Source organism: Malania oleifera, chromosome 12 (assembly GCF_029873635.1).
Source record: "Malania oleifera isolate guangnan ecotype guangnan chromosome 12, ASM2987363v1, whole genome shotgun sequence".
Classification (NCBI taxonomy): Eukaryota; Viridiplantae; Streptophyta; class Magnoliopsida; order Santalales; family Ximeniaceae; genus Malania; species Malania oleifera.
In genome coordinates, this window is record NC_080428.1 from 5,930,091 (window position 1) to 5,943,976 (window position 13,886).

At 36.5% G+C, this 13,886-nt stretch overlaps 1 protein-coding gene across 1 annotated transcript in view; it reads left to right on the forward strand.

Moving 5' to 3' along the window:
• The first annotated feature begins 11,904 nt into the window (after positions 1-11,904).
• The window catches only part of LOC131143788 (KRR1 small subunit processome component homolog), a 55,253-nt gene continuing 53,271 nt past the window's right edge, over positions 11,905-13,886 (forward strand). Inside the window, exon 1 of the mRNA XM_058092127.1 lies at positions 11,905-12,445. Coding sequence (XP_057948110.1) covers positions 12,247-12,445 — 199 coding nt within the window. The 5' untranslated portion in view covers positions 11,905-12,246. The remainder of the gene's footprint in view (positions 12,446-13,886) is intronic.

Genomic DNA, 13,886 nt, shown 5'->3' on the forward strand with positions numbered 1-13,886 from the left:
AATCTGAGTCTGTGTACCCAATGGGTACTAGACTATCTACTTGATAAACCAACATATAATCCCTAGTTCTTTTTAGGTACTTGATTATATGTTTTATCGCAATCCAGTGTTCCCGCCCTAGGTTAGACTGATATTTGCTGACCATGCCTACGACAAAACATATGTCAGGTCTAGTGTAAAGCATAGCATACATGAGGCTTCCTACTGTTGATGCATAAGCAATTGCCTTCATGTTTTCTACCTCAATAGGTGTTTTAGGACACTGATCCTTAGATAAAGAGATTCCATGTCTGAAAGGGAGTAACCCTTTCTTGGAATCATGTATGCTAAAATGGGCGAGAATCATATTGATATAAGTAGCTTGTGATCTCCCAAAAGTTTAATCCCAAGGATGTGACTGACTTTTCCCAAGTCCTTCATGTCGAACTGTCTGAATAACCATACCTTAACAGGAGATAATACCCCTACATCGTTTTCAATGAGTAAGATATCATCCACATATATCACGAAGAATACCACCACGTTTCCATCATACTTTTTTTATACACATGACTCATCAAAGCATTGATTAAAACCATAAGATTTAATGGCTTGATCAAAATAGATTTTCCAATACCTAGATGCCTGCTTAAGTCCATAAATGGAATTTTTAAGCTTGCACAACATGTGTTGTTGGCTTACTGCTGCAAAACCATTTGGTTGCACCATATAGATGCACTCATCAAGACTTCCATTAAGGAAATCTGTTTTGACATCCATTTTCCAAATTTCATAATCAAAATGAGCTACAATGAAAAAAAGAATCCAGATAGACTTTCGCAAGGCTACCAGCGAGAAAGTTTCTTCATAATCGATTCCCTCTTTCTAAGTAAACCCTTTCGCAACAAGCCTAGCCTTGAAGGTTTCCACCCTCTTGTTTGCTCCTCTCTTTTTCTTATAGATCCACTTGCATCTGATGGGTTTTATCCCTATGGGTGGCTCTACAAGATCCCAGACTTGATTAGAGTACATGGACTCCATCTCTGATTTCATAGCCTTTAGCCAAAGTTCTGCATCCTTATCTTGAAATGCTTCACAGTAGTTACCAGAATTGGTATCTAGTTCATCAGGGATCCTGTCATAAGAATCTCCCAATAACATATATTCATCAGGCTGGCGTACAACCCTCCCATGACAATGAGGAATGTTTTGCTGTGTTGATCCTGATCCTTGTGCACCATCATTCTGCCCTCGTTGTACAACTGAAGTATTGATGGTAGCTGCACATGATGGGTCAGACTCAGCTCGAGTTACAACATTCCTCCCACTACAACGAGGCAATGGGATGCCAATAACTGTGTCTTGTGGTGGTTCTTCTTGCACTATCGGTATAGCTAGTATATCTCCTCTCAACTCTTCTAGAACAATCCTACTTCTAGGTTTGTGGTTCATTACATAGTCCTCTTATAAGAATCAAGCATTGGTATTAATGATGACCTTATGATCCTTAGGATAATAAAATAAACCACCTTTCATTCCTCTAGGCAACAAATAAACAGACATCTGTCATTGATTCCAACTTATTTGCTTTTCCTTTTAGCACATGTGTTGGACTACCCCATATCCAAACATTTCGTAGACTAGGTTTGTGCCCAATCCACAGTTCTATGGGTGTAGTAGGTACTAATTTAGATGATACCAAGTTTAGAATATAGGCTGTTGTTTCTAGTGCGTGCCACCAAAACGAATTAGGAAAATCTGAATAACTCATCATAGATTTGACCATGTCGATAAGAGTTTTATTCCTTCTTTCTGCTACACCATTCTGTTGTGGCACACCAGGTGCAGACAACTAGGATTCAATTCCCTCCTTTGATAAGTAATCCAAAAATCTCCTAAGAGGTACTTGCCACCATGATCAGATCGTAGTGTCTTGATACATTTACCCTGACGCTTCTCCACTTCTGCCTTAAACACCTTGATTTTGCTCTATAACCTTTGGCTGAAAAGGGCCGCTTGGTCATCTTACCTTCTAAGCAGGATTCACAGACTGGTAGTGCCTCCACTTCTAATGAACCTAATGGCCTATTTTGAACCAGTCTTGAAATCCATCTCAGATTAATATGACCTAGGCATAAGGGCCAAAGATAAGTTTGGTTCAATTCAGAAGGTTTCTTTCCCTTACATTGTTGTTTATTAGTGTTATTCACTTCATTTAGTTACACTGTAGGAGAATCATGATTGATAATATAAAGACCATCCATCAATGTACCAAAATAGATAAAATGTTTATTTAACTTCATAAAAATTGAGTCATTAAAATAAACGGAATATCTGTTATCCGCCAACTTGGAAACTGAAATCAAATTCCTTCTAATGGAAGGTACATAAATAGAGTCTTTCAATATTAAAATCCTATCTCTACCAAAAGAAACGCGAATATCTCCTATTGCAACTACTGACACTCTCATGCTATCTCCCAAAAATACGTAAATCTCTCCATCACTTAGCTGGCCGGGTTTGCTCGAACCCCTTCAAAGAATTGCAAACATGATTAGTGGCTCTCGTATCTACACACCAGGTACTGGTAGATATCACCACTAAACATGTTTCAACTACTAGTGAATAAGATATACCTTTGTTGTTCTGTTTGGTGAGATAAACTAGACATTGTGATTTCTAGTGTACTAGCTGCTTGCAGTGAAAACACTTGCCCTTGGGCTTTTTCACTCCATCATGTGGCCGACGTACTAAAGGAGCTCCCTGTGGTTTCTGAACCTTTTTCTGCTTCTTTTGGCCTTTTTTCCTAGAAGAAGAACCTTTCCCAGTCACAAGACCAAAAATTGGCTTCCTAATGAGGCCCTCAACTACTTGAAGCTCTTTAAGTAGTTCTACTAATGAGTAAGAGAGCTTATTCATGTTGTAATTTAGGTAAAACTGCTTAAATGAGTCAGGCAGCGATTGGAGAATGATATCAACCTAGGTTTTCCCATCGATTTCAGCTCCAAGGATCTCTAGTTCATTGAGAAGACCAACCATGTTCAGAACATGATCCCTTACTAGGGTCCCTTCTGCCATAGTAGTATTCTTGAGTTCCTTCCTAACAGTCTGCCTAGTAGCACGATTTTGATACCCAAACATTTCTTTGAGGTTCTGCATTATATCATAGGCAGAAGGCCTAGACTGATGCCGATGCTGCATAACATTCAACACATATGCCAAAATGTAGCACCGCACCATCTCCTCAGCCTTAATCCACTTTTGGTTAGCCTAAGTTTCCTTATCGATTGCCCCTTCACCAGGGTTCTATGGACATACCTCTGTGAGCACATACTTCTACTCCTCTGTAGTCAGCACAATATCCAAGTTCCTTTTCCAGTTAATATAATTATGTCCAACCAATTTGTTTTCTTTAAGAATAACAGTAGGGGATTGAAAGCCATTTTAATACTAAGAACCACATATTATAATAATATATGATGAACAATAATAAACTTTTAATTCAAGTAAAAGATTATGGTTTCCTCTACTTATATTTTTCTTTTAAAGAATCTGTCAACAACCTAGCACACTACGATTAATATGCCTCGATGGGAGGTCCTCTATTACTCAACATTTGGGTAGACAAGTGAGGACCTATTAATTTTACTATCTAGGCAAGTGACTATGCCAAGCAAAATTAAACTACTAACTTTGCTTTGGTCCTATAAACAATAGCGGTGACTCATATGGTGAGAATACTATTATTCATAGCTAAGTATATACCATCACATAACACTAGACCTATTGTCCCGTAGTGAATCCCCGAGATGGAGAGGTGACACAATACTAATAATTACTAGAGTTTATACTTGGTGAGTTTGTAATTAATTCCATCTTATGGGGAGGAAAATACTAATATCATCTCATAAAATTAATTACATCATCTATAAACTAGTGATGGAGACCATGAGATTTATACGTAATAAATTTCCTCACCCATTTAGTTATTTAATTCATGAGAGATGCTAATTTGCACATGTTTAATATTCCAATATTGGTAACTAAAATACACGAAACAAATAAAATTCCAAATTCCCTTAAATTATTTTAAATTTTTTTTTTAACTTGGGAATTAATTTTATTCTCTAGTTGCACATGCATAAACCAATATTGAAATATTAAATCTTACATGCTAATGACATAACATAAGAACAAAAAACACGTCAAGCAAGCTTATATAAACAAGAAATATGATATAATAAAAATCCCGGCTATTATGGTCCAACAGCTTGCATCATAAAATTGTGATTCCTTGCTTGCCATTACGGAGTGCCGGTGGTCGGTGAGGGTCCGGCCTGTAGAATGTGGCTACAAGTCTATTTATAAACCCTCCATTTAAATTCAAATTCAAATTCAATTTAAAATTCAAATTCAAATTCAAATTCCAATTTAAATTCCAATTCAATTTCAAATTCAATTTCAAATTCAAATTTAAATTTAATTCAAATTCAAATTCAAATTTAAACCACAACACTATTTTAGGGTTTTTCTTCTTTTCCGCCACTACTATGTGCCGCCAACGACCATCTAATCACTATTCTGCAGCTAGGGTTTCACCTAGTTTTCGCCATTGCTATGTACCGCAGCTGTGCGTGCATCTCGGATGAACCTGTGATAGATTACAGAATCTTATGCCTCCATAACCAAAGTTCACATGCTACGAGTGCCTCCTTCTCGGATGAGGCTGCATCAGATTACAGAATCCTATGCCTCCATAATTCGTAGTTCACATGTTACGAATTTTTAAACAATCGCAATCATAAACCATACATTCGCATGACCATAATAACCTGGTAGAACGCTGCAAAACAGAAGTTAGCTCATCCACACATTCTACCCTACACATGCATTGGCTCGAAAACTGATGAACATGGTATTATTATTCGTATACAGTATCAACGAAGGCTCTGATACCAATTGAAGGGGCTTGTTGCGGAATAGCCTTAAGATCTGGTTGTAGTGTATATGAAGAATTAAAAAAATGATCTTGCATACCCAGGTTAAATAAAAATTTGATTTTTCAAACTCGGATCACAATAAAAATTCAATCTTGCAAATCCTAATTACGTGATTAGGATCATACCTACGAGATCTCTCTAGTTCGATCTTAAATTTGCAAACACGAAGAAGAACTCCTGAATCTGCAAGCACGAAGAGGAACTCCCGGATTTGGGAGATTGAAGAAGAAATCTTGATGATGACCAAGGATCTTCTACTATATTCCTTGAACACGCCTTGTTCCTCAAGGAGTGAGCTCGTCAGCAGCAGCTAGGGTTTTCTTCTCACGAAGACGTCTGCCTCTGTGTGTGCATTTTTGTCTAACCCTCGCCGCTGAATGGAGCGCGTGTATATCGGCTAGGACTTCCAACATAATTAAGAATTCCTAATCCAACCTAGGTTAATCCTTAATTACGTTAATTACAATTCATACCACTAAAGAATTATAATTGCACTCCCTGTCATATTCGATATTAAATTTCGAGCTTCTATTATTAAATGCTTATTTATCTCCATACGTAAAGATTACAGATACCCATCAATTAAATTAAATTACTGACAATTTAATTTATTGACATATTAATTTCCTAAGACCTTCCGCTTAACTTATTTGATGTGTCGGATTCAAAATCCACTTGCAGGTTTTGACACAATCAAAACATATAAGCTTCCTCAAGGGGGTTATCATCAATCCCGATATCAGGACGTGGATTCCATCAATAATTAATGTTCATCATACACATAATGTTATTACCCAACTCATTGAGTTTATTGACCCATAAAGAATCTCACTCTTCTATGAATCAAAGTAATAAACACTACATGCACGTGTCCAATAATCATATCAGGATTAAGAGCATAAGCACTCATAATAATCATGAGGTATTAATTGTTTTATATGGTCAATATAAAAACAATTACCCCAAGATGGTCTTGTTCAATACACACAAAGTGTACTAGCACAAGGAGTTGGAACTATACCATTCCCCATAATCAATACATACCTATTAAAACCTTGAGCTAGAGTTCTACTAATGGTGTGTCCAATTCCATTTAAGACTGTGAACAATAAACTTATATTCTATAAGAACTGATGATCTAATCTTCTGTGTGGAAGTAGTACTCTACACACTAGATCACCTACTATATAGAACAAAAGACACACATACATAATCATTAAATAGATAATGTTAGGCAAACATTACTCACAAAGATTCTCATTAAAATGGAATAATTGAAGTTATTAATAAATAATAAAATTGAATACATAAAGCATGTCTTTCAGTATAAATCTTTAATAGGTGCGTCCTAGGGCACTTAGTTCCATCGAATTTTTCAAAATCGGGAATCTTAAATTTGGGAGGTAGTGTCACCCTTGGCACCAAGCAGAGATCGCTAGCATCTATGGACCCAAATTGGCATGTACCCTCCATTGCCTAAAGATGCTCTTCTATTACATCCCACCGTCGCTCGGTTTCTTCTTTGTTGATCCCCATATCTAAAAATATTAACGAGGGTGTCCCCATGACAGGGAACCCTTGATTTGGTACAGTGGGAATGAATGGTGGTGCAGTCGGCCCTGAACCATTTGCCGGACATGGAGGGGGAGTTGAGGTTTGCCCATGAATCAGAGTGAATCTCGGAGCATGCGTGGGATCTGACTCTCTTTCTAACTCTGGGTGTAACGACCTGCCTATTTTTACTATATACATATATTCATATTTATTATTATTATTATTATTATTATTATTATTATTGTTATTATTTTTCCGACATAACAACATTTATAATAGCTCTGATATTCTACTAAACTGATATAGTCATGATCAACCCAGACCCATGGGTATCGTGGATATACCTGTCATACATCTCTAATACCTAAACAATGGAGATCATAAATTACATACATGTCATACAACATTGGGCACAATACCATAGTTCTACTGAATTTGTCATATATATATATATACAAACATCCACAAAGGACCAAAAAGTACCCTCGGGTCATAACCCAAAAAAACCCATCTAACCCTAGCTCAACCACTTACCCTTCTGACAAGGTAGTTCAAACAACCTCTACTGCTGCGAAGCTCTATCCACCCTTCCATTTGGATTTGCTGAAATGTTTGTAATGCTAGGGTGAGACACCCCTCAGTAAGGGAGATAAACTAATATCAGTGTGTGGCAAGATGAGCATTATCATGCTTAAACAAGAACTGTACATAATATATACATACACATATATATATATATATATATATGATAAAACTGGCTGTATAAATTCTGAGTAACACATGATTCATCATATCATAATAAATAACGTACTAAATTCTATAATCATGAAAACATCTTATATAACTATACAATGCTAAAATAATACGCAGGATGGGTAGCTAATTGATGTCATGTATTACCCCCACATGATTGGGTTGTGCAGCCCGTAGGTAGGACCTAGCAATGGCTGGCTGACTATGCTAAGTCAAACATAAGTCTGTAAGTCCAATGGGCTTGCCCCACCTGGTCCAGACTGTCAGGGGGACACCTGCACTACACTGAAGTCACATTGACTGCCATCTCCCACACTCTATATGAGATGTGTGGTAGCACTAACATGAACTTGTACTTTAACTTGAACTTGATCTGATAGCTACGGTACCGTGCTCTGAAATCTAAACTAAGCCATCCTTGTTATGATAACATATGGTACATTTCATATTACTGATACATAGTTGTTTCATATTTCAAAGTAATATCTGACATGATAATATTTTCCTGATTTCTTGACATAACAAGCGTAATCACGGCATCTGCACCGACTGTAAATCACGGCATCTGTGCCGGCTATAAATCACGACTTCTGCGCCGGCTATATCATAACATACTGAACATGAAATTTCTACACCGTTTAACATAATATTTTCAACCATAGTTCATGTATTGTTTTTATGGTTTTTCTAAAAACTGTCGTAACATGCTTATTCTAAAAAATCATATTATTATGATATAACATAATTTTCATGGAAATTTATGCTCATGCCACACAAATGTGAGTAATACTCTAAACATAAAATATGATCAGAAATCATATTTTCTAATAAAATGTATTAAATCTATTTTATTGTTCAACATTAGTATTCTCAAACACTATACTATAACATACGTAATTTCTAAAATTAAATGTTGTATATTAATAATTAACTTCATGAAAATGCTGACTTAATTTATCCCCTTATCCCCAAAATCCTGCAATAATATAGTTATACAAATTCCTCAATAAATCACTGAATTTTCTGAGAAAATTATCTCACTCATATTTCCTAAACCTACCTATTCACAATTTTCTAAATTATAATATACCTGAACTCTTGTAAAAATATCTACTGGGGGTCCTCAACCCATGCTTGTAGGGTCTCAAAACACCTTATCCCTGAAAATATAATATCCTAGTTTTATTCCACAAAACACCAGTATATTCCCATACATTATAGAATCTAAACTCAGATAAACTTGATAATACTGAAAATACCCAAATATTCAACTTACCCTGATTTTGGGATGGTGCCTAAGTTAGCCTAACCAACTATCTACTCCAGCAGAATTGAAAAGAATCTTCCTAGGAGTAGCATGACGGCTTCCAATTGTTGAACCGGTGAAAAACGGGGCCACAAATGAAGAGAGAAGAGAAGGTGAGGGAGACGATTTTAGAGGGAGAAAGAGGATTGCTGCATGAAAATTTTGCTAGAAGCCAAGTTTGAACTTATTTATACACCTAGCTTCGTCAACGAGACATGCCACTTCGTCGACGAAGCCAAGAAGGTAGTTCGTCGACGAGAACTTACCCCTCATTGACGAATTTCAAACCTTGAAATCAGCCCTATCGACATTTTATCGTCGGTCGACAATCCCAATAAGCCTGCTCGTTGACGAACGCGGAAGCCCTGCTTAGTCCCCTTTTTTCCTCTTTTCTCTTATTATTTAATTACTATAATTCTTTAGGTCTCTACACACCCATACAAGTAGCACCACTCTGCTCTAATACCTTAAGCAACCTACGGTCACAATTGAAGCATATCAGGGCACTTACCTTACTCAGTAAGCCCTCAGGTGGTTAGATTATCTCGTACTCATACATTCACACAAAGGTTTATTGGCAGAAGTTCCCGAGAATAGGGAAGATTACCCGCCCAATACAAGTTGCTTCCCTCTGCCCTAATACGTCATGCAACCTATACAACTACATCTTATACCTATCAGAGCACTCGTCTTTCTCAGCAAGCCCTTGAGCGAAGAGTATACCCCGTCCCAAACATAAGTAATACTACTATATTTAATAATGATAATACCATATTACATTACTCTTTATGTTGTTATCACTGTGTCATTCATTACATTCACTTTCATATTCTATACTCATGTGATCTCTTTCTATATTCATGTATGTTTTCACATATTCTGTTTTCATGTCATTTCCATCTGCTGATCTTATATCTATTGCTTTCATAACTGCCATTTCCATATCGATTGTTCTCATATTATCCATGGTCAAACTTACAATTATGCGTTTAGAACCCTTTATACCGGTGATAAATCCTAATCATGCTTTTGCCCCATGATGGGTTGTGCGGCCCGAAGATTGGACTTAACCCTAGTTGGCCCTCCAGAATTAAATCAATCACATTTTATAGTCTATAGGTACGATTGGCTGTTCCCACACTGGTCTAGACTCCAGGAGAACACTACCCTTCCCCAGCACAATTGACCATCCCATCTCCACACTCTATCTAAGACATGTGGGTGCCCTAGTGCTACCATTCATATTCGCAACAGTAGTGTGCCCTTTTCCTGATCCACCGGAGTTCTCAAACCATACATTGTAATTTATCCACATGCAAAATCATTCATATCATATTTTAATTCTCAATACATTTCTAGTATTTCCAACATCTCATACATATATCATAGTTCAACTCAAAAACTTCATTTTACTCATGCCACACAATTTAACAACATATATCATACGTTCACTGAAAATAAACCAACTAATATTCATCGTTCATATACTGAAAATATACATTTAATCTCTTACACAATTAACCAGAAATTCTTCCATTTAACTTTCCATTTTCACAAATAGTATATAATACCACAGCCCTAGGCTTAGAAATTTACAATTCAAACGGTTGGCATTTTAGAACCCACATGAAAATCATATACATATATACATAATATTTCCATTTTTCACCAGTTATTTCCTCAAAAATCCCGATTTAATATATTCCCCTTACCTGAGTTCTTGAATTACGCCGACTGGAACCCCAAAAATGATGCCTGTGGCGCTCATCTGAACCCTAAATCAAAAACCTTAGTTTAATAAGATAAATCTCAAATAGCCTAATATTTCCACATTTTATCAACCCATAAACCTCAAATAAACATTTAAAACCCCAAAACTAGGAATCCAAACCCTTACCTCAACTTTGGAGTGTTTCTTGAAAAATCTAGTTTAAAAATCTGCTCCATTAGATGTGTAGAGAATCTTCCCTAGAACACCGTAGCAGTTTCTATTTGTTGATTTAGACTGAATCCGGACTGAAAACTTAGAGAGAAGGCAGAGGAAACGTTTCTAGAGAGAGAAAACAAAGAAGACAATGATCTCTTCGCAAAGAAGCTTCCTCCAATCCTTTTATACACGATGTTGCCATGTGACTTCATCGATGAGAAGACATGATTCGTCGACGAACCACAGAAGGGAGTTCGTCGAAGAGAGGAAACATTCGTCGACGAAACTAAAAATTTGAAATTTACCCACTTGGGATCTCCTCGTCAACGAGGGATTGAACTTCGTCGACGAGGTCTGCTGTCCGTCTTCAAAATTTTTCCCTTTTTCCCTCATTATTTATTTATCTACTCTATTTATTATTTTTCCTAATTATTTTAATAGTTATAATTTTTTCGAGTCTTTACACAATAATAGAATAAACTTATTGTGCACTTGCTAAGGGTAGCTCAATGCTTAAATCGTAGATGTTGTATCACACTACCTACCTTATATCCTAGATGGACCATTTGAAGTACATATTCAATAAGCCAGCTTTACTAGGATGAATAGATCAATGGAGCATGCTTCTAACAGTATACGATATAGTTTACAACAACAAAACCAAATCTTAAGTCCCACTAGGTGGGGTCGGCTATATGAATTATTTTTTGCAAATTTATGTGATTGCGTATCATTTCTTTTGACAGATTCAGGGATATTAAATCTTTACTCACTATCTCCTCTCAAGTTATTTTAGGTCATACTCTATCCCTTCTATTACCCCCCACAGTGACTAACTTACTTTTCCTCACTAGTGTACTATGTGGCTTACGTTACAAGTGTCCATACCATTTGAGTTGTCCCTCCCTTATCTTATCTTCCATAGGAGTTACATTTAACTTATCGTGAATATGTTCATTTATTAATTTATCTTTCAATATTATACCACTCATCCATTTAAACATTCTCATCTCGATAACTTTTACTTTTTGAATATTATGTTCTTTCGTTGCGTAACATTTAGATCCATATAACATAACTGGTCTTATAACTGTCTTATAAAACTTTAATTTCAATTTTAGGTGCAATTAGAGTGGACTGATTATGTTGTGTGACAACTTTATTCTAAGTGTCACCAAAGAGGTGCACTCTTTCCGAGGAGCCTAGAGTGGTGATCATATTTAAAATAGGATGGAGAGATGAAATCTGATGACATGTTATTTTGCAATTCGAAAATATCTACTCCTCTTCATGGCTAGGAAACATGAATACTTCAAAAGGGGAAAGCGCCGGACATGGTTAGATGCGAGTCCAATACGTATTGACAATTGCTTCTTCATTTTTTATTTTTGGACACGTTTGTATAACAGAGACGCTAGGCATACGTGCGGGACATGGTCGGGAGATGCAACGCTGCGTTTTGCATGAACGACTTCTGAACCCTATATCTCTCTCGCGACCTTCGCACCTCTCCAGTCACCAGACGTCTTAGCTTCATCAAGACGGTGACCTCTTGCTTCGTGGAAGATTCGAATCCTTTTCTCCAGTTCTCTGCGATTCAGCTGTGCAAGCGCTTCAGTCGCTCGTCGTCTCACAATGCCTGACGTAGGCCCCGGTGCACGGCGCTGTTGATAGTGTAAAATAGGGTTTAGTTGGCTTGAGGAAGAGTACGGTGGGATTAGGACGAAATGGCGAACAACGGGGATGGAGACGACGAGCAGCACATGGTGAAGTCGAAGAAGCATAAGGGAAAGCACGACAAGCCTAAGCCCTGGGACGAAGACCCCACTATTGACCACTGGAAGGTCGAGAAGTTCGATCCCTCCTGGAACGAAGGTGGAATGCTCGAAGTCAGCTCCTTCTCCACTCTTTTCCCAGCATACAGAGGTCCTTTCTCTTCGTCCAAACCCTTATTAAAGATTTTGCCTTTATTTATTTATTTATTTTTTTGAAACTTATTTTCCAAGTGATTTGTTGAGTTTTATTTTAATTTTGGTTTGTTTTTTAAATTTTGTTTAAACTGCTACTTCATTTTAGGCTAGCATGTGCAATGTTGCTGCTCACATAGAATTGTGTCTATTTAGATTAAAGATTCCTTAGCAGGCACCTTGGATACATGTAAGAAACTATATTTGTTGCACTGAATCAAGGTCAAGTTATCTCATAATCTCGTTGTCAAGAAACTGTAAAGATGTTTGAATTTAGGTCTGGGAAATTTATTGTTTCTATATTAGACATGTGCTTTGACATTGCCAAACATTTTTTGTATGAATCTTGAATGTAATATTAGATATACATAGTTCATCAAGGGATGTACATCAGTTACTGAAATAAGATGCTATTCGATTAATTGCATAATGATTGGACTTTGTAAACCCAATTGGTATGATTTGATTAAAGTTATCAAATAATTTGTGATAATATATTGGAAAATATGTTATGCTCTACATATTTGTGATATATTTATGAGCCCCATGTTCAATTGGAATTAACATTAAGCTTAAAGCCACCAGCCCATTTATACAGAACAGTAAAGGTGTCTAAAACTCTTCGTGCATTCCAATAAGAAGGATTTGTTAATCAAATAATAGATAGTAAATAGGTTCGTGCAAAATTAATTCTTAAAATACTAAAATTAAATGTGGATTAGGATGAGTTGAAGATTTAACAAAAAATTGGCCAAGGATTTTTTTTTATCCTTTTTATTTTTAATCTTCTGTAATTTTATTCGGTTTTTTACATAACGGAAGTGTTATTAATTATTAGACAGGTTCGAAGAGTATGTTTCAATAACTTATCCTAATGTTTAGCAATTTAACAATCATGTTGGTGGGCATATTTGCTGCTGTGGGAGATTTAAAGGTTGAAGTTGGAATTAAGAGTCCTAGTTCAGTTGTCATAGCTACGCTTGAGGAGTAAGGAGCCCTAAAAGATCCTAGTTCTAGGCTCCATGATCCATATTATAACTTGTCCTTTCCTACATTGGGAGGGTGTGAGAGAAATGTTGCATGAGATATCAAAGAGGGCTGCAATTTATCTAGTTTGAAAACTTTATTGGATGCTCCTAATGTGTTGCCCATTAATGGTTGTGTTACTGGTGCAATTTGTTTCAAAATGGTGCTTATGGGTTTGCAACTTTGCATATTGCTGAGTCATGATGCCATAAGTCTCTACCCAATGATCCTGCTTGCCAAAAGAAAAGACATTTCTGAGTTACAAATCTGCAAATGGGAAGGAAAATAAAAATGGAGTTTCTCAAGTTCATTAATGCATGGAAAAATTTATTTCTGCCATTGCTGAGTAATAACATTGGCTGAATGAGTTGATC